Source organism: Ochlerotatus camptorhynchus, unplaced genomic scaffold (assembly GCF_037179485.1).
Source record: "Ochlerotatus camptorhynchus isolate MF236.1 unplaced genomic scaffold, CSIRO-AGI_Acam_v1.1 ptg000957l, whole genome shotgun sequence".
NCBI lineage: Eukaryota > Metazoa > Arthropoda > Insecta > Diptera > Culicidae > Ochlerotatus > Ochlerotatus camptorhynchus.
The window spans coordinates 77541-101670 of NW_027041398.1; the positions used below are offsets into that span (position 1 = coordinate 77541).

The 24130-nt window shown below is 41.5% G+C and overlaps 1 protein-coding gene across 1 annotated transcript in view; it reads right to left on the minus strand.

Moving 5' to 3' along the window:
- The window catches only part of LOC135715576 (autophagy-related protein 2 homolog A-like), a 35793-nt gene extending 14853 nt beyond the window's left edge, over positions 1-20940 (minus strand). Inside the window, exons 1-3 of the mRNA XM_065238789.1 lie at positions 20708-20940; positions 11121-11223; positions 55-2430 (exon numbers count right to left, since the gene is read on the minus strand). Of these exons, the coding sequence (XP_065094861.1) occupies positions 55-2430; positions 11121-11223; positions 20708-20858 (2630 nt within the window). The 5' untranslated portion in view covers positions 20859-20940. The remainder of the gene's footprint in view (positions 1-54; positions 2431-11120; positions 11224-20707) is intronic.
- Between the last annotated feature and the right edge of the window lie 3190 nt (positions 20941-24130).

Below are 24130 nucleotides of genomic sequence, written 5' to 3' on the forward strand. Positions count from 1 at the left end.
GATGAAGCCGAACGTGAGCAACGTAAATTTCATGAACATTAAAACATAACTTACCTCAGCTGCAAACTAACAACCGGCAGGTCGATCCGAATCTGCAGCTTGCTCAACTTCATCGCCGTTGAACAGAAAGTATCTAGCTCCTCCGAATCGCCAGGCAGTGTAAGCGTTTCTGGATCATCAGCCGAGGCTTTCATGTGCGGAGTATCACTTTCCCGACATACACGCTTCGCACTAAATGGCGTGTCCTCTTTGCTCCGTCCCGTTTTGACGCCGAAGCTCTCGCCAGATGTCGGATCACTGTCACTTTCTTCGCAGTTCATGGTCCGACTGTGTTGGCTCGATTTTGGTTGCGTGTTCGACTCCTGGAGCTTTTGGATCGCCGCTTCACTAGGAATCTCAATCTTTATCCTCGGATATTCAACACCTGCCGGTTGCGATGCCTCAGACTTCCGGCCACCATGGCTAGGGCTATACTTACTACCTATATTATCTGTCATCACAGCTTTGCCTATATGTACACTATCGCTTTTCAGTTCACTCTCGTGATAGAAGAGCTGAATCTCGTTAGCCGAGATGTCATAGAGAGGATGCGGGTTCAAGGCTATGGTGACGCGGGCCTGTTGCAACTTTACCAGTATAAAGTCAGGCCGGATATTGCGGCGCCACCAGGGAACACGTTGCGGATCATGGATGGGCCTAAGATCTGGAATCGGAAATCGTAACCGAAAATCAATGGCAGGTGAGTCAAGATACAGTTCAGTTTTGAGTTCCATCTTCCGGCTGTTTCTCGCGTACGTTGGCGATGCAGGAGAATTCACTGGAGTGGTCTGATTGTAGTAGGAAGCGAATGGGAACTGGTAGATTAAGGAACTCAAACGGTCCAGAATAGTGATGTCGAATTCAGTCAGGAACGGCGCAAGCGAGAATCGGATTTCCGTTCTGGGAGGAGTGAATCGCTTCCCACTAGAGCCCTTAAAGGCGTTGCAAGTCTGTTTGAAACGCACAGATATTTCGGGACGCTTTGGCAGTGCACTAGAACTTTTTTCTCGATAGAACTCTAGAAGGGGAACTGAAACGTCTGTCAGGACCTCTCGGAGATCGGCACGGGCGATGGATATGGAAAATCGTAACAAAGATCCAAGTCGATTTCGTTGTTCGTCTCCTTCTATGATGATTGGCGCTAGAAGCAATCGCAAATGACTATTATCACAACCCGAATCCATGATGAGCCCCGCATTTAGAATATCGTTAGCACCTAGGCCAAGCCCTAGGTTTCCCACCGAGCGGAAGAATTGCTCCGACTTAGCTTGGAGCTTCTGAACGCTTGCTTCACTCAGAGGCGATTCGTTGGCACTGGATTGACTGCTCTCCACAAGTAGATCTTCGTGCAAGAGCACCAAAGCTATTGCTGCAACCCTCACGTTAAACTTGGAAATATCTGCATCCGCATCCGGATCGATCATTCTTCTTCTGCTGGCGGACGTTGTTCTGGAAGCCATACTGGATGATGTAAACGAGCTTGTCATGGAACTGTTTGACGATTCTATCATTTCCGAAACGCCACCATCGTCTCGGAAATCACTGTCCAAGAATTCGGCTTGCTCCTTAATCATGTCTTGCATCGGATCTGCCAAAGACCATCCCTGGTTCAGGCCGATGCCACCGCTCATCCGGTTCATATTGTGCTTCAAATCGAACTCCGTTTCTTCGTATCGTTGCTCTTTGGGTGTCAAATCGGACCGAGAACACTTGGCCGGACCTGGTATCTCATTCAATCCGAGCATTGTATCACTCAGTAGGACAATCGAGTGCAACTGTCGGGGAGATAAGAATAGCTGAAAGCAACCTAAAGACATTTCCAGCTCCACATTCGGTCCACTCAAATTGTCCGCTTGTTTCATCTTTATCCGAATTTCCTGCTTCGATGTAACCTTCCCTGCCAGGATCTCCCCCGAACGGATACATTCCCCGTAATCGCCGTCCCCGTCGTCTTCTTCTCCCTCGGAGGGTGCTCCGCCGGTACTTCCTCTACTGTCAGTACGTTTATAACTATGACTACTACTACTATCACAAGCGCTTGTATAACTAAAGAACTCATTGCCACCGCCTGCCGCCGTCGCCGCCGGATCCGGAAAATCCGATATCGTGCTAAGAAACTGCTCGCCGGCAATTATGCTGTCCCGATTATCGGTGGAGGAGTCCGGTCGCTGTTGTTGCTGTCGTCGTCGCTGCTGCTGTTGCCGTGGATTGTGTATCCGGAATTCCTCCGTGTAGAATGTGATACCTTCCATGTTGATGTGATGTGTGGCATGTGTGGAAATGAGGAAAGATTTCTGTTTCGGCCTTTGCTCAGGCTGGCTACCGTCTTCGCTGCCGGTATCCGACTGGCGGTCGGGTGGATCGTTGCCGGCTTCGTTCTGGTAATCGATGCTGGAAAGAAGATGGGAAATTTATCTTTAATTGGAGTTTTATACGACAGCAAGGAGGGTGGTACATTTTTATAAGATCAATTCCATCAACATGTTCAAAGAATACCTCCCCTACGAGGTGGTCTTGTTTGTTTCTGCGGGTGTTCTTTGATTCGCGAGAAATTCGCTCATGCTGGGTAAGCTACGGGCGTTTCCCTGATATCACGAATTAATTGGAAGTTTCCATCATAAGAATTGAGGCATTGACTTCTTCTAAAGTTCTTTTATTCCATAAAATTTACAGCGTTTCTCAATCTAAGGTTCGTGACCCATTTTCATACGGTCGCGGAAATTCAGACAACTTGACCAGACGCATTTACATTTTCTAATAATCTAAATCTGTGACAAATCATAGACACTTGCACTGCCACTTCGAGTTTTCTAGGGAGTTAATCTCGGACACTATTACGATTTCAACTGGAAAATACGAAGTGGCATCAGACCCCGGGCTTCTGAATCGTATCACCTTAACTAAGGTTGTTGGAGAGCAGTTCTGAATTTTCTCACTATGAGGCGAAGTTTGAATTTCCTGAATATTCTATATCTTGGTATCTTTGCAATATAGAAGGCTACAGTCTCCGGCAAATTTAATCAGTAGGTAAAGGACTTGTTATTGCTGAAGAGAAGTTCAGAATTTTATCACTACGCGGCGCTAGAGTGTAAGTAAATCTCCTGAATTTGATATTTCTCTGGACTTTCGCCATACAGATGGTTACAGTCTTCGGCAAATTTGTTCGGTAACCTATGACTTTTGATTGCTGGACAGATGTTCAGAATTTTCTCACTACTTGGCGCAAGTATGCAAGTGAATTTACTGAATATGCTACATCTTGGACCCAGGTCATATAGAAGGTTACAGCTCTTTGACAAAGTTGTTCGGTAGGTCGAAGCCTTTTGATTGGTGGACAGAAGTTAAGAATTTAACTACTATGCGACACAAGTGTGGAATTGAATTTCCTGAATATGCTACATCATGGGATCCTTGTTTTGGGCAAATTTGACCAGTAAGTCAAGAACCTTCTATATTGCAAATTTCCAAACACATAGCTTATTCAGGAACGTAGTGAGAAAATTCTGAACTTTTGTTCACAGAAAGTCCTTGACCTACTAAATAAATTTGCCGAAGATTGTAGCCTTAAATATGACCTGGATCGCAAGATAAAGCATATTCAGGAAATTCACTTACACACTACCACACGTTGTGAGAAAATTCTAAACTTCTGTCCACCAACCAAAAGTCCTTGACTAACTGAACAACTTTGCCGAATACGGAAACCTTTTATATGGCCAGGATCCCAAGATATAGCATATTCAGGAAATTCACTTGCACATTAGCGCCGCGTAGTGAGAACCTTCTGAACTCCCGTCCACCAACCGGAAGTCTTTGAATTACTAAATAGATTTGCCCTTTCACTTGAATACTGAGAATTCAGAACTTCTGTCTACCAGCCAAAAGTCCTTGATTCACTGAACAACTTTGCGAAGACAGAAACAGTATATAGGGGATATGGCTATAATTTTGGCCGAAATCGGCTACCCGCTGGTAAAGCACCTCCACCCGAAGGCAAAACAAAACTTCTCGACCTTTACAACCAACTCTGGACCGCTGAAGAATACCCGGAAAACTGGAGAGAAAGCTTTGTTATACCGTTATCGACAACCAATGTCGGGACCAAGGACATCACTGGGTTCCGTCCCATTGCACTGACCTGCTGCATGGCCAAAGTCCTGGAACGGATGGTCAACAGGAGGCTAAAGCAATATCTTGAGACCAAGAGGCTGCTTGACCATCGGCAGCACGCCTTCAGACAAGGGTATGGCACCTCCACCTACTTCGCCACTCTTGGGGAAGTCCTGAAGGAGGCAAAGGACCAAGGTCATCACGCGCAGATCGTCTCGCTGGACATCTCCAAAGCGTTCAACCGAACATGGACACCAGCTGTATTGAAGAAGCTTGCTGATTGGGGCCTGAAAGGACACATCCTTCACTTCGTCCGGAAGTTTCTGACCGAACGATCTTTTCGGGTTTCGGTCAGAAACGTGCAATCCAGAAGTTTTAGTGAGGAAACCGGAGTGCCACAGGGTTCGGTGATCGCGGTCACCCTCTTCCTGGTGGCCATGAATGGGGTCTTTGACAAACTACCCAAGAACGTTTATATCTTCGTCTACGCGGATGACGTCCTCATTGTAACGGTGGGTCCCACCCTGCAGCGGACGAAACTGAGAGCGCAAGCGGCAGTCTCCTCGGTGGTCAGATGGCCTGACTCTGTTGGTTTCCAGCTTTCCGCCGGCAAGAGCTTGCGCTACCATATATGAACCACCAGGCATCGCAACAACGGACAACCCATCATGATTAAACAACAAGCAATACCGACCAAAAACACCGTGAGGGTCTTGGGAGTGCTCCTCGATCGAAATTTATCCTTTGAGCCGCACTTCCAACAAGTACAGAAGGACTGTCGCAGTCGATCCAACCTGATTAAGACCATCTCCCGCCCCCACCGATCCAACAATCGCGAAATCCACTTCCGCGTAGCTCGAGCCATCATCGACAGTCGCCTACTGTACGGTGTAGAGATTACATGCCTTGCCGCCGAGAAAGCCGTCCAGATTCTGGAACCGGTGTACAACGGCTACGTTCAAACAGTCTCCGGTCTCCTGCCCTCTACCCCGGCCGACGCTGCATGCGTTGAAGCCGGTATCTTACCTTTTCGGCTCATTTTCACCGCAGCTACTGTTACCAAAGCCATTGCCTTTCTCGCTAAAACGTCGGGAAACAACAGGATCGTTCTCCTCCACGAGGCAAACCGACTCCTCCGCACGGCCGCCGACGTAGATCTCCCTCGAGTGGCCAGAGTCCACTGGCACGGAGACAAAAGTTGGCAATCGCATAAGCACAAAATTTGCAGACGAATTAAGGACTGCTTCAGGGCAGGAGACAACTCGCTGACTTTACGCCGGACAGTTGTCGAAACTCTCGGGGCGCACTACCAAGGTTATAAAGTTAGGTACACCGGCGGCTCTCTCTTCAGGAGCGGAGTGGGAATGGGGGTCTCCGGAGATCGTCTGCTTGTGAGCAGATCACTCCCAACCCAATGCTCGGTGTTCTCAGTTGAGGGAGCGGCCATTCTCCACGCGGTTAAATTACCGGCCAACCGGCCGATATTAGTCGTAACTGACTCACACAGCGTGATATTGGCTTTAACAACAGAAACACCGAAGCATCCGTGGATCCAAGGGACGGTAAATCACGCGCCACCCAACACTGTATTCATGTGGGTACCCGGTCACTGCGGGATCCAAGGGAACGTAATAGCCGACCACCTAGCTGGCTCAGGCCACACTAGACCCAGGTCCACCGACATGTACCGCTCCAAGATGTCAAAAAGTGGATCAAGCGGACGGTTCGGAGAGCCTGGGACACCGAGTGGAGGAACAACAGTACACACGACCTTCGGAAGATCAAGGCGACCACCGGAACCTGGAAGGATCGACCAAGCCTAAGAGAACAACGAGTGATGTCAAAACTGCGCATCGGGCACAGCAGAGTATCCCACAACTTTGGAGGAACACCGTTCCGGAGGACCTGCAAAACCTGCGGAGTGCCAACCACCGTGGAGCTGGAGGACCTTCGGCTTGGAGCCAATCAGCATTCGGAACCTGTTGGGCGACGAGTCCCCGGCAGCAGCCACCTTCCTAAATGAGACGAACCTTTACCACAATATCTGAGTGTTCCTTGTTTGTATTTCCAGTTTTTTTGGCCCTTTTGGCAGTTTTCTACACCTTCGCATTCTAGCAAGATAAATGTACCACAGCCAAGATTGGGAATCTCCTTCTGAGAACCCAATTTTTTCTCCTTTTTTACAGTATCTTAAGAGATAGCCATATGGCTAAAAATCTCTATAATAAAGACAAAAAATCTATGGATCTAAGATTGGGCCCATCGCTAAAAATCTGCTATTTATAAATTTTATCTAGATGAACGCGTCATTGGGACGGTACTAATGGATATTTTTGGTCACTATTGAAAATTTAGTCGATTGCTGAATTTATGTATAGGCACAAATTAGGGCCATTTAGGCCGACATTACATCCATTTCCACTATGACCCGAATCCCAAGTAATAGCATACTCAAGAAATTCACATGCACACTAGTGACGCGTAGTGAGAAAATGTTGACCTACTGAACAGAAAAGTCCTTGAACTACTGAACAAATTTGACGAAGACAGAATGCTTCTAAGATATAGCATATTCAGACAATTCACTTGTACACTAGCGCAACGTAGTGATCAAATTCTGAACCTACCTCCCATGGAACGGTATTGGTTAGTTTTGGAATCAGTCAACTGGTTCCGGAGATATTACCAGAACAAGTTCCTGATTGTACGGTCATTAGATTAAATCTGACCTGAAACGAATAAAACCTATTATGTGACACATCATATGAGGATTTAGAAACCTGTTCCATTGAAGTAATTTGGATTGCTCAGGACCACACTGGCAACATCCGGATATGTTCCGGATATCTCCAGTGGCGAATTTCATTTAGTAAGAATGGTCAGATCTCTCCTTAGGTGAATTTATACATTATATATAATTCAATGAAATTCCGAAGAGAATTGCATGCGAAATATAGAGATATATACAGAAACATCAAAACAATTAATAAGTAATCCAAGGGAATCGAACTCTGAGAATACTTCCAAAGGAATTCCGAGGAGAATTCCAAGAGATTTCTGAGAGCATTTAAAATACATTTCGAAAAGAATTCCAAGGGACATCTGAGAAGCTTCGCAATATAATCGGCTTCTGAGGATACTTCCAACGGAAAATTAAAAAGGGTTTCTAAAGACAATTTAGCAACAGGAATCCAGTCCGAAAAGTAATTTTTCGGAAGGTCTGCAAAATACTCCTCCGCGGAAGGTCTGCAAAATGATTTCCTCACGTGAGCTGATTTTTTTTATTGATGTGCCATCTTTTAAGGTTTAGGAAGAGATACTAGTCTGAGGGAGCCAAATCAGGCGAATACGGTGGATGCGGAAGTAATTGGAGCCGTAAGTCATCGATTTTAGCCATAGTTGCGATGCTCTTGTGCACCGGCGCATTGTCTTGCAAAAACAATTTTTTTTTCGCTTCATATGAGGCCGTTTTGCAGCGACTTCGGCCTTCAATCGCTCCAATAATGCACAGTAATACTCGCTGTTGATGGTTTTTCCTTTTTCGAGGTAGTCCACGAAGAGTATGCCATGACAATCCCAGAAAACCGACGCCATAACCTTCCCTCGGCCGCTTCGGAGCACTCGTGCCGGCTTCAGTCCATTGCCGGCCACTCATTCTGTTCTCTGGGGTGTAATACTCGATCCAGGTTTCATCAACAGTTACCAATCGACGCCAAAGGCCGCCCGATTCCGCATCAGCAAATCCAAACACTCTTTCGAAGTGCTCTCGCGTTCGTGTTTTTGGTCAGGAGTGAGCTTGCGCGGTACCCAGCGGCAGGATAACTTTTTCATATGCAGAATCTTGCCCAAAATATGGCGTGTGGGCTCAGTACTAATCTTTGCGGTATCTGCTACCTCGCGCACCTTCCCTTTCCGATCAGCCAACATCATTTCATGTATTTTTTTGACATTGTCCTCAGTAACCGCATCGGAGGGCCTGCCGCTGCGGACTTGATCGGTAGTGGAGTTGCGGCCACCACGAAGCTCTCGAAACCAATATTTGACGGTGTAATCTAATGGAGCATTAGCCCCATAATATTTATCCAAGTTTTCTTTTTTTCAACAATCAGCTATCAAAACAAAACTAAAGACAGTATCGCACTGGAATTTGGCATGTCTGCCTAAATATGAACGGACTACAATCTACCAGTACCAGCGCATTCTGGCGGTCAAGGAGGTTACTTTTCATCCCAACTAGTAATTTCAATGCCGCTCAACGAAGTGTGCGCCTCTCGCTGAAACCTTCTATATGGACAGGATCCCATATTCAGGAAATTCACTTGCACACTAGCGCCGTGTAGTGAGCAAATTCTGAACATCTGTACACCAACCAAAATTCCTTGACTCACTGAATAGGTTTGTTGAAAACAGAAACCTTCTATATGGTCAGGACAGGATCAGGAGATATTCCATCGTGGAACCAATTATGTCAAATTTCGCATACTACGCGTTCCATTTACGCGCATTCGATTTTACCGCGCTATTTAGGGTATTACTGTAAACAAAAATTATGCTACGTTATTCAAAACAAGTTTCTTCGGGAATACACGTTGGATCGATCAGTGTTCACTCGGCTGTCGACAGAAGCAGACCACTCTCAATGTGTGTGACCCAACTTCTGTTTACTCGGCAGCAACCATTGATTGTGTGGTCCTCATCATTGTTCTTTATCAGCAGTACTTTCAGTCGATGCGTCGTCGACTTTGGAAAGCATGTTTAATGTGTGAGTGCTGACCACGTTTTGCGTCCATTGCTGCAATGGAAGCACTCTGACCCCCGTTGGCGAATCTGCCATACAATGAAACCACTGGAAGCGGCTCCCGTTTCTGGTGGCTTATTGGATAGCGGAAGATAAAATGTTTATTGTGTTATATCTTTTGACTATAGTTTTAAATCGTAGTAGGCCGCGCTTGAAAGCTGACGTGTTTTTCTTTTGCTGCGTATTTTTCGTCAGCGAATTAAGCTTTTTTTGCCTTGAATTTGTTAATTTGTGTGCTGAAATTTAATTGCAAGTGTTCATAAAGTTATCATTTAGTGATATATCGTGTTTTTTTTTTCTTGTGTTGAGGCGTCCAGTTTTGAAGCCAAATTAGATTAAAAAAGAGAAGAATGTAGCAAGTGAAAAATAGAAACATACAGTGACAAAAGAAAGAAGCAAGAAAAAAAAGGTCCGCCTTGAGTGCTTCGGTTGACCTTGAATTTAACCTCCAATATCTACCTCGCAGCTTCAGTTCAATTGTTTGGTGTCAGTTTAATTGCCTCCCGGGAGCCCGGTTCTCCGAGTTCGGATGCCACACTTTCGGCGCGTAGTTCTATTGAGAGATTCGTCACCGTTGACGAGTTTTAATCCGGTCCGATTGGTGAATTAGCCAGGGAAAGTGCTGATAATGTGTCCGTCGCGAGTTTTGGTGGTGATTCGGTGGCAGACGTTGCCGTGAATCAGTAAGTTTTCCGCTTGCAAAAGTGTTCGGCTGCTGGTCGGAGATTGCGACTAATTTAATTTGAAAAATGCCTCGCTAAAGACTTGACGGGGTTGATGGCCGCGAACGCTTCCTAGGGAAAGCACTAGACGCGAACATCCTCCCAGGCATGGCAGTGCAAGAAAATTTTTGTTCGGAACTACGTAACCCATGGATTGGGGGATCAAATTAACATGGTGAGACCAGTCCAAATACTTTTCACAGTAAAAAAAAACATAAACTAAATACGTGCCAGGATTCAAAAGAACATTTTGAAGCTGGAAGTGTGTGTTTAATACTAATATCCAATTGATAGAGGTAATACATACTTGCGGGGCTTATTGTAAGTGAAAGTAACCTCGGAATGGGCGTGACTCTCCAGACATTCTGAAATGGGTTGCTGGATCTGCAATAGAGCTATCACCGTCTAACTCCCGGACTAAAGTTGTCTACAATGACCATAAATGCGACATTGTAGAGAGAGTTCTTCCATAATAACACTGCTGGCCAGGGGGGTTAGAGGGAATACACACACACACACACACACACACACATACCTTTTGACTATAGTTCTAAGATGTATTGTATAGTGAACAAGAATCCTCGGCTCTGTAAAGCTAATTCGGTTGAGTCTTATCAAATAAATTAATACACAACAACGTTGGATCGATAGGTGATTTTGCAATAAAATGGTAACGGAAAATCCACATGTGTTGTGCAAAGCACAACAGCGCGAGTGCTCAAAGGCTAATTCGGCAAGCATACAGTTGAGCCAAATCGAAGATTTGAACATTAGCAAATTACCAGTAGGAAACCGTCAATGTCTGACGATGTGTTTGCAAAATGTGCAAATGACTACTACATTTACCTTTGATTTGATAATATAATGGGAATGAAATAAGCATCTTTTCCACTCTTCCGGCAATACAATAAATATTTTAAATTGCACAGCCCATCTATTGGCTTAAAGAGTTCCACTGTTCAAAGCGCATTTAGCAAGGGAAAACCTAAAACCGGCTTCAGCCTGTAATTATACTGCAAAATTACTTAGCGCCTTTCACACATTACAGATGCATAAGCTGCAACCAGACATTATCGCCGGCTAATGTCAGCATCAGGTTTGGTGTTGTGTGTGTGTGGATTAGGTTCCCACCGTCGTCTTTATTATTGTTGAAGTCAAAGTAATGCGCGCCACTGCCAATACAGAACATCTGTTTTAGCGATATCCCGCCAATTTCGTGTGCCTTCTGGTCACGCGGACCAAAATTGAAAGCGAAAACAAAATTCGCATTAAACAAACACCCGGAAGGCGAAAGAGTGTTTGTGAAAATAGGTCAGTTCGCAATTTGTAGCGTATGTTTTCGATTATCGTTTGGCCTCGAGGCATATTTTGTGCTCCCGGATTCCTTATCGCAAATCGTCACGTTATTGAGGGGGATTTCGAAACCGTATCGTGATGGCGATGTTTCTTACCTCTTGATTTTGACTATAAGAGCGACCCCGCAGTCACTGTCTGGTGGCAGGTATTCCAGGCGTATTTCCGTATTGACCAGTCGGGCCTTTATTCGGTTCAACACTGAAAGAAAGAGGAATCAATTAGCGAGTGTAACAAACTTTAAATTAGCTTATAATTAAAGTACACATGTCTGGTGTCTACTGCTTGATTTGCAAGAATTAGAACAATTTTACAATTAATCGGTTATTGCGTCATTATTAAGAGTAACCATTCGTTTTCAACGTATTTGGTTCAATGACATCAGACATTCAGGGATTAATACAGCCCAATCACGTCTTTATGCATTTTTGTATTAAATCTTATTTATTTAAGCTTATGCACTTCAAAGAAAATTTCAAGCTGAGCACTCTCCAAAATTTTAAAACCTCAGGATCACTGACAGCTTTAGAAAGTCTCTGGATTAGTATTTCGATTCTCGGGATTCCCGGGAACACAATTTTAGTTCCTGAGAATCCCCAATTTCACGGAAACTTTATTTGTCTTCAAAAATTGAATTTGCTTCAGTGAACTTCATTTTCTCCAATGAAATCAATTGTTAGTGCGAGATGCTGCTTGTGATTATCCTTCCTAATGCATTAGGAAAAAGTTACACATCGTGCAAAATTTGAAATGTTCACTCCACAGTGCTCAAACGGTTCCAAATCGGGTCCTGATTAGCCTATTAAAATTTAAACTCATTTGGTAAGAAACTGACTTGGCACAAACCATTTGAAGTTTATATGGAAATTACTATGGGAAACTTAAACTTTTTGTTCACTGTCTTCTAGTCTTTTTCTATCCAATAAGCCTCCTCTACCAGAACGGGAGCCGCTTGCAGTGGTTTACTTGTATGGCAGATTCGCCAACGAGGGTCAGAGCGCTTCCATTGTAGCAATGGACGCAAAACGTGGTCAGCACTCACACATTCATCAAGAAACGGTTGCTTTGCAAAGTCGACGACGCATCGACTGAAAGAACTGCTGATGAAGAACAATGAGGAGGACCACACAATGGTTGCTGCCGAGTAAACAGACGATCGCGTGACACACATTGAGAGTGGTCTGCTTCTGTCGACAGCCGAGTGAACACTGATTTAATTGATGAAGAGATTGATAATCTTATGGCATGATTAAGCAGCTGTATTGTGGGCAACACTGTATTCTGCAATGTGTGACATAGTAGCCATGATTTTTGTGACCTATCATTGTGACCTATGTTGCCTGCTGAACAGTTAATTGAGCATAATCATAAGACATCTGTGATTGGAATCATTAATACCTTATGTTCCTTACATTTAATCGAAAAGTGGTCCTGAACAAAGTTGTAGCTGAGAAAATTTTCATCAAGCGCAGCTATCATTTTCTTAAACAGAGGAAACTGGTGAAGTTTGAGATGATATGAACCAAAATTTTGGTTTTCTCATAACAGGGCTGGTAGCGATCACTGCTGTCAGAAATAGTGATTTTAGTGACCATGTTGAATGAAAAAATGACCAAATAGTGACTTATAATTGTAAAAATAGTGACTAAAAAGGGACCTAAGAGAAGGCACATCAAATAAATGTTTGATGTTTTAGACTTATTCAATTATTATTTCATTAACACGATATGAACCTTTAAAGCGAAAGATTCAATAGAAAGTTTATAACCAAACCCACCGTATTGGTCACGGTGTCTACTAGCTTCAAAAATCTGGAAAACCGGGAATCCTCAGGAGATTTTTTGTTTCTTCAAAATACCTGGAAGGCTCAAAGAATTTAAAAACTTTTTTTTTAAAGAAAATAATGAATTTTAAAATACAACCATTTAATTTTTCTCGTTATTTTCATTCACACTTTGAGCTTTAAAGATTCACAGTGGATTTATCTTCAGTTACGAAAAAAAAATAATAAAATTAATATTTTTTTTTGGGTTTTGGAACATGCATATTTACTAAAAAAAATTAATTTGCACTAATTCTGGACTTAAATGCTATAATACTTCAAGAAATTTTCAAGAATCTTGAGTCGAATTCCATTCACAGTTTTAAAGACTCGAGGAATTTTATTATAATTTCTAAGGACCTCATTCCAAGAGAGCTCTGGGAAAAAGTCATTAAGAAAAAACATCAAATGAATGCAATCTGCTATCGAGGTAGTTTCTTATGAATTTCAGATTTCATGAGAAGCCTTAGTTAGTTAAAAATAAATAGTTGAGTTAAAAGTAAATTTTAATGAAATATCTTAGGAATTTCTGAGGAGCACAACTCTTGTGAACTTCACCGGAAAATTCCAAGGGCATTCAGAGGATAATTTCATAAAGTTTGTGGGAAAAAATGAATCCGGAGCACAAATTCTTGGACATTTTTTGAAAATACTCAAAGGAGGATAACAATTAAATGTGAGAATAACCCCAGAACATCTTCAAAGGAATTCGGAAAATAAATTCAGGAGAGTTTTCCAAACAAATTATGAGAAGAAATCTAATCGAATTTCTGATGAGTAATGTCAATGAATTTTTAGGAGACTTTCAATGTGAGTAGAACTCCAAGGGAAGGAGTAAGATTGAAAGGAAATCTGAAATGAATTCAATGAATACTCGGAGAATCTTTCCAAAGGATTTTTAATAGTGGATAATTTCAAGGTAATTCCGAGGAAAACTGAAAGAAAATTTAATTCTGACGATAGATTCATCGAGATTTTGAGGAATTGAACATGGAATGGACTATTTTGAGGTCTTCAGAAAAACTTGAAAGTTCTCATTTTTTTCCTGAAGTCAATGAAACTGCCTTGAAGTTTTTTTGTAGTTTGATAAACTAGCCTGATGCTCACAATACTTCTCCTCAAATCCGGAAATAGGGCTTCCTAAAGTTTCCTCAATTGTTTTAGCGATCATTGATCTTCTTTAAAGGTTTAATAATTCACTGAAGTTCTCTAGACTTCTTTAAAATTTATGTGACTTCTCTAATGTTGACGGAACTCCTCTGAGGTTCTCTGTTCTTTTCAGAAATTCTCAAAACTTCTCTAAAGTGTTTACAGTTCTCATCAAGCTTGTTGTACTGCGCTGAATTTAATTAAATCGTCCTAACAATATTTAAGCTTCAGTGAACTTCTGGACTTATGCGAAGACCTCAAACAACTTTTTAACTTCTTAATCTGGGAACTGCTTTAAATTCCCCACTAATTTTCTGAAACTAATTTTCGGAGAATACTAAACTTCTTTCAAATGCTCTCGCATTTTGCTAATGTTCATAAAATTTCCTGAAGTTCGCGGATCTCATCTCCATAGATTTCTATGAAGTAATGTTTCTGAAGAAGTCCTTCTGTGAAGTTTTCGAAGGTTTTCTTAATTTCTGGAACTTTTGTGCTCCCGCAATTTTTATGGAATTCGAACGAAATAATTAATATAGTTCTAAGATTTTCACTGAAGTTCTCAAGATTTTTCTGAAGTTCATAAAACTTCAAATTTCTTTAAAGTTCTCTAGACTGCCCAGAACTTATCAGTATGTTTAAGAACCCGCAACTTTACTGAAATCAAATAACTTGCATTGAAGTTTCGAAAATGTTCCTTAGGCATTATAGCCATTATTAACACTCGCTTATTTTCTCTGAACTTATCTATGCTTACCTGTAGTTCTATAAATTTGTTTAATAATCCAGCAAATTTTCTGATATATATTCATAATTTCTTGACGCTTCTGACGTTTAATGATCATTCATAGAATTCTTGGAATACCCTATAATTCAACGGAACTCTTTGTAGGTCGCTGCAAATTTGCTTAAGTTAATGGGATTATTCTGAAGCTATCTGATCGTCCTCGAAGCCCTCAGAACTTCGCTGAATATCTAGAAATTTAGTAAATTTCTTGAAGATATCGCTGGTTGCTAAAATTTCTCACTTTTTTATTGATGGAACTTCGTTGATGTTCTCTAATCAACTTAGCTAAATTCACTGAGTTTCTCGAAACTTCTTGAAGTTTTCAAATATTTCCTTGCACATCATAGAACTATCTTGAATTTATCTAAATTAACGATTATTGATTTTAAACTGCTCCAACACTCTGGACTATAGTTACTGGAATTGCTCTTAAGATCTGAAATTCCCCAAATATCTCTAGATCTAGCTTTTCTTTCATAAAGTTAATTATGAACTTAAATAAATCATTTATTGTTTTTTTTAATCCTGGCACTTTAAATCTTTTCAATATCTTGAACTTGTACAAAATTACAACACATTGAATATTTTTAGATCTTGGACTTACTTGCTTGGAAAACTCAGGTAATTTTATCCAGAAAAATGAGTAGATATCCTGTATATAGAGAAAGACGATTAAACGCCAATGCCGAATAATCAATCTTGAAATAAATTCACGCTAAAAAAGTTGAAAATAGTGACTTATTACAATAAAAAGTGACTTTAGTGACTTGGCCTTAAAAAAAGAGACTTTTTAGTGACTGACTTGAAAAAAGTGACCTAGTCACTAAAAAGCGACTCGCTACCAGCCCTGCCATAATAATTTCGATGTAAACTTCAAATGGTTTGTGCCAAGTTAGTTTCTTACTAAATAAGTTCAAATTTTGGGAGGCTAATCAGGATCCAATTTGTAACCGTTTGAGCACAGTGGAGCGAATATTTCAAATTTTGTATCAGTCTATTGTTAGCGGGTCAAAAAAGACTCAAACTGTAACTCACGCCCGAAAATCCATTTTTGAATCGATTCTTGATCTATTGGCCTCAAATGAAAGATGAAGGTTTCTAAAATGGCACCCTGTCCAGGATTTCTCCAATTTTTCCATTTGAGCTACCTGGCACCGGTCAGACGGCTAAAAGTTTATGATTTTCCATGCAAAAGTAAATACGTACTGAGTACCAATGCTACCGACGCCAGAAAGGCAGCTCCCACACCTGGACCCTACCTATCGACCCATCAACTCATAGACCGGGGACCAACGGCTTTAATTCCCTTCCGAAGGAATGCGTCATCAGAGATTTTATGCCTCACAAAATCCAGGCGGCGCCGACTGGGATTGAATCCAGGCCTTTTGGAGTGAGAGGCAATCACGCTACACCACCGGCGTCGACAACTGGAATTGTCTACCAAGATATTTATGAAAAGAAATGTTTGCAAAAACGATTGTTGCCTTTTTTGAAGATACACAGTTGTTCCATGCTGTTTTGGCCAGACCTAGCTTCCTGTCACTACGGGAAAATAGTGTTTTTTTTTAAATTCGCCGCATACTTAGTTCTCCTGAGTGGGATCCTCTAAGCAGAAGAGAGTTGCCTCTAAGCACATGGGAGCGAGCTTGTTGAAGATCCATATGGTCGGTTAGAATATCAGCGATAACAAGTGTCTTAGCCACCTCACGTCGTGTTTGGAGGGTGTCCAGTTGGATCATGGAGCAACGGCTCTCGTAGCTCGGTAGATTAAATGAATCCCTCCAAGCCAATCTTCGAAGAGCGTATCTGATAAAACGCCGCTGTACCGACTCGATTCGTTCAACACCATTTTGGAAATGAGGGTTCCAAACTTGAAAAGCATATTCCAATGTCGTTCGTAGCAAGCAATATAGTGATTTCAGGCAATAAACATCTTGGAGCTCTTTTGCTATCCGAAAAATTACTACGGACGAAAAATGCGGCTTGAACGTGTGTTTTTCGTCAAGAATCACTCCAACATCTTTAACCTGATTTTCCCTCTGCGTTTGAGTGCCCATCAATGAATAGCCGAAGTATAACTGGGTCGTTTTTCTCGAAAATGTGACTACAGTACATTTACTGGGATTTAAGAGCATGCAATTCATCTCACACCACCTTTGAATTGTCTCCAGGTCGTCTTGCAGCTCCATAGCATCTTGTAACGATTTCACGTGCATGTAGATTTTGAGATCATCAGCAAAGGATAATCTTGTGTATTTGATTAGCAAAAAGTGCAGAAATTATTCTTAATTTATCTCTGGACCAATCATCCAATGAATTTTTAAGTTCGTTGATTGTGTACTGTGTCGAACATTTGCATGCCAAGTATGATCGGGTATGCAAGGAGTTTGAGATCGAACATTTTTTTAATTGGCATGAATTTGCTTCTCTATCTTCAAGTAGCTTCGTGACAACATATGTCTCGGTTAGGCTTTATATTAAAACTACTTTACTCGGAAAACTGTAGCAAAAAAATTTAAAAAAAATCATTCAATGACAAAGGAAATTAAAAAAAAAAACTTACCCTTGGTAGGAACAACGAGTGAAAGAAAATAATAGATTTGTTTTGTAATTTTGATACTTTACTCCAGTGAAAGCATAATAGCATAAGCATTGTAAACAGAAGTGTAAACAACTACAGATGTCTTGGCTAGCCGAGATTTCGACTATTTGAATGTAATTTATATGTTTTTAAAACAGATAGATCTGAGGATTTAGTAGTTAGTGTCATCTTGTGTTCGCCCAAGTTGTTAGCTGCCCATCGGTGTACCCCTATGTTTGTCTTTTTCGTCAGTATGTCGCTTAGTTTGAGATCAAGAGCACATTGCTCTCCAAAACTTGTATTCTCAATCCCTACCCTGCCATCCATTTGTTACAATTTGTTACCCCTAACCTCGAGATAGCCGCGAGTAATCGGCCCCCGCTTTACTAACGTTAGTTTAAAGTAATTTTGATATCTTTTTTTTTTTTTTTTTTTTTTTTGTAGTGATCCAGTGGCAGCAACTTGCTAAAACTCTACACTGGACCCCTTTTATTGATAAATTTTGCTTCTATGAGCCTCTATTTTAAATCAACACACAGACGTTCCTAGGCTATGGTGCCCGTGTGGTCACTGTTGTTTTTGTGCTGATCCAAATAGTTTTGATAATATAATTGCGCATTCTTGTTTTTTTAAAAGGTTGATTTTCGTCCCAGTCTTGTCTTCTGTCGTCACTTATTTTGTCATTTTGTCTTGAGTATTAACCCCCACTTGTCTTGTTTATTGTGTCAACTTGTGTCTATTGTCCTTCCCCATCTGTTACTCTGTCATGACTAATTTCATTGATATATAAAAATAGTAATATCAATTACAGGATAATATGGTTATTTCTCGATTACTTTTTCAAAGGGAAGCACCAGCTCCTGCAAACAATGCATCCGATCGTCGATCCGGCGCAACCGGTATCTCGCACACGCTTATCAACACGCCAGCAGGTAGAGGAAAATTTCCCCTATCTGATGATAGTGCCAGCACGCGCGGGCGAGCCACCAGTTACGCCAAATCGACGACCAAACGCACCGCCTACAAAAGCCGATACGCTCCCTTGGAAAAGTTATCGAGATTTCTACTAATTAATGAATTATTGACAATTACCTCTCATGATCCTTGGCTCTGAATTTAACTTACCACTTTTTGATTATTTATCAAATACCTCTCCCAGAATATATAACTCCCCGATGCTTTGTTGGTTTCTGGTCTCATTTGGATTGGCCCTGAATTTGTTTGATATCCTGTTCGAAGTAATTCTGTGAGTTCCAGCTTGTACGTGTCTCACGTCATATGAGTCGCCATTCATAAAGATAATGGGTTAAAAGGAAGTAAAACATACATAAAGGTAGATTAGTATTAGTTGTACTTGATCCAAACAATAGAAAGAAGCATAGATCACTTAGTAGAAAAATAAAACTAATAAATAACTAAAAGTGCAATGGATAAGTGTTAGTTCCGGGATCATTTAAGTGTTAGTAGTTATGTTAGTTTTGATCCGTATTCAGCCCTGCTGGCCCCTCAAGCACTATTTGCAGCAATTGTGATAAGATTATGCGACACTGCTACTACTACTATGTTAGATGTATGACTTGTCAATTTTCGCAACGCAATGTATTTCAATAAATCACTCAATCAATTTGATGTTTGAAAATTTGCTCAAAAGGGCTTTGTTGACACATCATACCTTACCGAAAACGAAAACACAACAATTCTAATTCTTATTTCAAACCTATCAACATATTTAACACATCTTTCCTAAAATTTAACTTGTTCGTAAGCGCCTGGTTGAAGATATGACTTTCGCTATTGACATTGTCTGTAATTAACAAATACACTAAATAGGAAGATTTATTATACAACTTCATAGGCTAGTCACCTCCCTAAGCGGACCCCCCGCGTCCTATCTCTTATGTTAATTAACTTTCTGAATTCTATAATTGAAGTTTATTTAATAAATAACTGAAATCTCTAATCTACCTACATAACCCATGCTTTTAAACTACAATTTAACGTGTTTCAAGTACTTCTGGCTTTTACATATCTTATCTTATATCTTTGTTCGTCCCAGATGACACCTTCAAGTGACTAAAATGCTTCACTTTGAAGTTAGTTTCCAAGCTAATTTTAAATTGTATATTGTATAGGGTAAATGTTCCAACTACGCTCTCACGTTTCCACTATGTGGCCCCACAAAAATACATATGGGTATGTCACAATAGAAGCACACCGCAGTGGAAATCCCGAGCCATAGTTCAAACACTTATCCCAAATCAAAATGAAGCACATATAAGATTAGTTACAATACCATGTACAAAAATGATGTTTAACATTGTTTTCTGAGTAATACTTCAATGAAAACAACAATGAAAGCTTGTCACGCAAATAGAAGGAGCACTGTTGGGCACTTTCTGAAATATTTCAATAGTATAATTCCCTTGCAAACCCAAATAAATCTATCTGCGTAAAAAATAAATAAAATAAGAGTGATTTGCGGCAAAACCCGCCAGTATCACACCCAACGTCAGTGCCTATACGTAAGCGTACTACGACGCGGCTCTCAATAAAAGGAGTAACAAGTGTGATACTATCACTGCTAGACTAGATCTTTGGTTCTCTCATGCAGCGGTTTATCAGAGAGGGGAAGCTTAGTAATCCCCATCGCCTGCCCATGTCGCCATTCTATCGCGGCATGAGCCAGCAACGCCGACTATAAACCTACCGTCTCCAACACTCCACTATAAAGCATGAAATTAAGCCCGCCCACCAACAGCAAGGTGCAAAAACTAGCCAAGGGGAGGGTAGTTTAAAGTAATTTTGATATCCAAACAATAAATATCGGCTCCGCAAAACTACAGCAAATGAGCCTGGAAAAATAAACGAATTATTTAAAAAAAAGTGACCGGCTAGGAAAAAGTGACCAAATTACTAAAAAGTAGTCTGCTGCCAGCCCTGCTAAACCATGTGTGTATTTTGTTATCATTACAAAAACCACTTGCCATCCACCAGAAAAAAAAATGAAAGCAACATAACAGGTAAACAAACGCTCTATCTCTTATTTGAAACGTTGTTTTCTCCCCATGGTTAACGAATGGGTATCTGAATAATAATAAATTGTTTTGTCGAAAACACAAACGTTCCTAGCTACCCGCCTACACATCTGCTGATTACGGCTAGTCACAAGAAATTAGGTCAACGGGAATGTGTTTGTACGTCACCCGTAGACGGTCAGTCAAAGTCTGCAAGCTATTCTGCGACATTCGCTTGTTTACAACTTCGATTGCCCCAAGGTATTATTGCGCGTTTCGTTTTCAGAACGTTTCAAAAACAATAATATGCAACAATGTATTGCAGTAGTGCTTACCGTTGTCGATGATTTGTGCAAACTTCTCCAGTCCTTCGATTGTGTTGGTGGGGGCGGCAGTGGGAGACTCAGCACAGCCGCCTTCCCGTTCCAGGCATTCCTGGGCCAGCTGCATCGAGCTGGACATCGAGGACCACATCGACTCGAACATAGATGTGCCATCGGTAACTCGGGCTATCGGCCGGAGGCTGATTGACAAGTTGGTTACCTCAATTGAGCTGTCCTTGGCTAGCGGAGCTTCGTAGGGAATGTTGACACTTACCGCACCGATGTGCCCGCAGATTACCTCTATTCCCCAACCCTGTCCTTCACAGATATCATTTAGTGCCTGCAATGGAAGACAAATAATAGAAACATTGATGAATCCCGCCGTGATGATATTTAGAATAAGTAGTCAATGAATCGATTTCACTAATTTTGCACATGGCAACAATAGCTCCCGTATCAATTATTCCCCATGCGCCAAAGGTTAAAACATTACCAGTCTAGTGATAATTGAATCAATTGAGCACAATTATAACTCTTCGTGCCGTCATCGAAGATGAGAGTATAAGAAGCAGATACAGTAAGGCAATGCTTTTACAAAGCCAAGCTGGAGAATCCGATTCAACCACCATCAGTACCAAGAATGACGAACTCGGCGCCCATTGGCGCCAATAGTTCGCGGCTCGTGTCGGAGGAACAACCTTGAAAGCCGATTACCCTCGTCTAGCCGTCCTTCCTTATCTCTACCGAAAGAACAACCATTACTAATTGTATTGATGTAGGTGTACTGTTGCTAACTAAAAAGCTAATTTATATAGGTATGGTTCAAGGTGATAAGTTTTCAAAAAACTTCGCCAGGAAATGATTCGGGAAAAAAACCGTTTATATTAGTGATACGCACACCTTGGTACAGTGCGTGTGCGTATGGAAAATTTACGCAATTAATATTAACAACGACTACGAAGAAGCTACACAGCGAGTGTTGCTGATAGACATATTCAGCAAATTGAGAGACATGGCGCGATGTTTGTTTATCTGCTCACACGTGTTTTTTGAATTGAAGGTTAAAGGGAAATAGTTCGACTATTTTTTATCATTATTATTATATTTGCATACAAGTATGTATTTTGATATCTCTTCACATGAACCGAATTGAGCGAAAAAGTTCAAATTCAGTAAAGTTTTTTAGTATATGATGATAATGAATGAATGAATGAATAAGAATGAATTTTCAAATGGACGTATCTGCTTTTGTAAACACAGATTCATACGTCAATTGTCGGAAACTCTTAACTCGCCCGCAGAAATTAGCACCACCTCATCAGAACATACAAACACTGGTATAACCAAAAAGCCGGTTACTTGGGTGGTGGAGTAAAGTTTCCCCAACATGATTGTGGTGCCCAAGAAACACACAAAACATTGTTTTATTTATTTGTTATTATTATAGTCCATCTGACTTGATAGTCTCAATGAAACACTGAAATCTAAATGTAGTCACTCATTAAAAATTAAAAATTGGCCGACAGCAAACGATGACGAAACCTGGAGGCATTGATGTCAAAGTCAAATAGGTCAGAGGCTTCGTTGAATTGATGAATCATGGCGACAAAGGAACTGTTTGCAGCATAGTTGGTTGCATGTACTACTTCATGAAGCAAGATTCTCGGACGGAGTGTTCGGGCAGGAGCATACAGATTAATTTTGGCCAGTAACTCAGGAACATCATATTCTGCGAGCAAAACTTTAGCAACGAAGGCGACCTGCGATATGTTTCGTCGCTTAACAAGAGTATCCAAACCCAGTAAACGACAGCGGTCAGCATACGGTGGTAAATTCAGCGGGTCACTCCATGGAAGATAGCGCAGTGCGTATCTGACGAATTTGCGTTGAACAGCTTCGAATCGTCCACTCCATACTGCTTGATAGGGATTCCAGACAACACACGCGAATTCCAGTAGTGAGCGTACCAATGAACAGTAAAGGGCTTTGAAACACAGAGGATCACGAAATTCCTTAGATATCTTGAACATGAATCCAAGCTGACGATTAGCTTAGTCGATCGTGGTTGAGAAGTGGCGAGTGTATGTGAGCTTTTCATCCAACATGACACCGAGTTCTTGAACGGGATCGACACGTTGAAGTGCAGTCCCAGCAACGTTATAATCAAACAAAACGGCAGTCCTAGTTCGACGGAAACTAATTACGCAGCACTTTGAGACGCACAGGACCATAAAGATACGTTCACACCAATCAATAAAGATTTCAAGAAGGTTTTGTAGTTCTCAACAGTCGGCATAGCCTCGAACGACTAGATAAATCTTCAAGTCATCGGCAAAAAACAATTTACCTCCACGTAGTAAAATAAACGTTACATCGTTCACAAATAAAGAGAAGATGAGTGGTCCCAAAGTGCTACCCTGTGGAACTCCTGATCTGTTGGAGGAACAGTACAATGAGTAGTTTCCAATGCATACAGTAACTTCACGTTGCACGAGGTACGATCTAAGCCAGCTGCAGAAGGAAATAGAACTTCTAATTTTTTCAAGCTTTGATAGCAGAACGTCGTGCACAATTCTATCAAACGCAGCTTTAAGATCAGTGTAGATGGCATCCACTTGAAGTTTCTTGCATACATTTTCCATAAAGAACAACGTATAGCTGACGAGATTAGTTTCCACGGAGCGGCCAGAAAACCATGCTGACATGTACTTATGTAATGCTTGCAGGAAGCAAACAATCTCTCATTTATCAGCGACTCAAACAACTTAGATTCAACTCCAAGCGAGGTAATCCACATTGCGTTTGTCTCTTTTCTTGAAAACAGGGAACATAGTAGAGCGTTTCCATAGTGCGGGAAATTTCTGTTGACGAAGTGACAGGTTGAAGAGCAAGGACAACGGAGCAGCTAAGATATCGGAGCATTTTTTTAGGACAGCTGCTGGAATAACACTCGGACCTGGTGAAAATGATGATTTGGTTTTACTCATCACAGAGAGAACCATTTGTACATCTACGGCAAAAACATCCATGTTTACGACGTCGGTTGGCACATCACGGATGGCTCGCTCAATTTCTGCTTGCGATGGGGAGTCATTCGAGAAGACGCTTAAGAAGTGCCAGCAAATAGGCTGCATTTGTCCTCAGTTGTCAATGCTACGTCATTGCCGAGAAACATTTTTGACGGCAGTATTCATAAACAACCAGAATCCCTTGGGGTGGCATTGCAGATTATGTTGAGTACGAATTACATACCTCTTCTAAAGAAGCTTGTTGTAGTGGCGATAATCGTTGCTGGCAATTTAAAAAATTTCGCTTAGTAAGGGTACATCGTCGATGAGTGAGAGCACGGAGAGCTCTAGATCGCACTCGTTTCAGGTTGCGGAGAGTAGCGTTAAACCAAGGCGGTTTTCTTGGAGGTAGGCACTTCGGTACTGA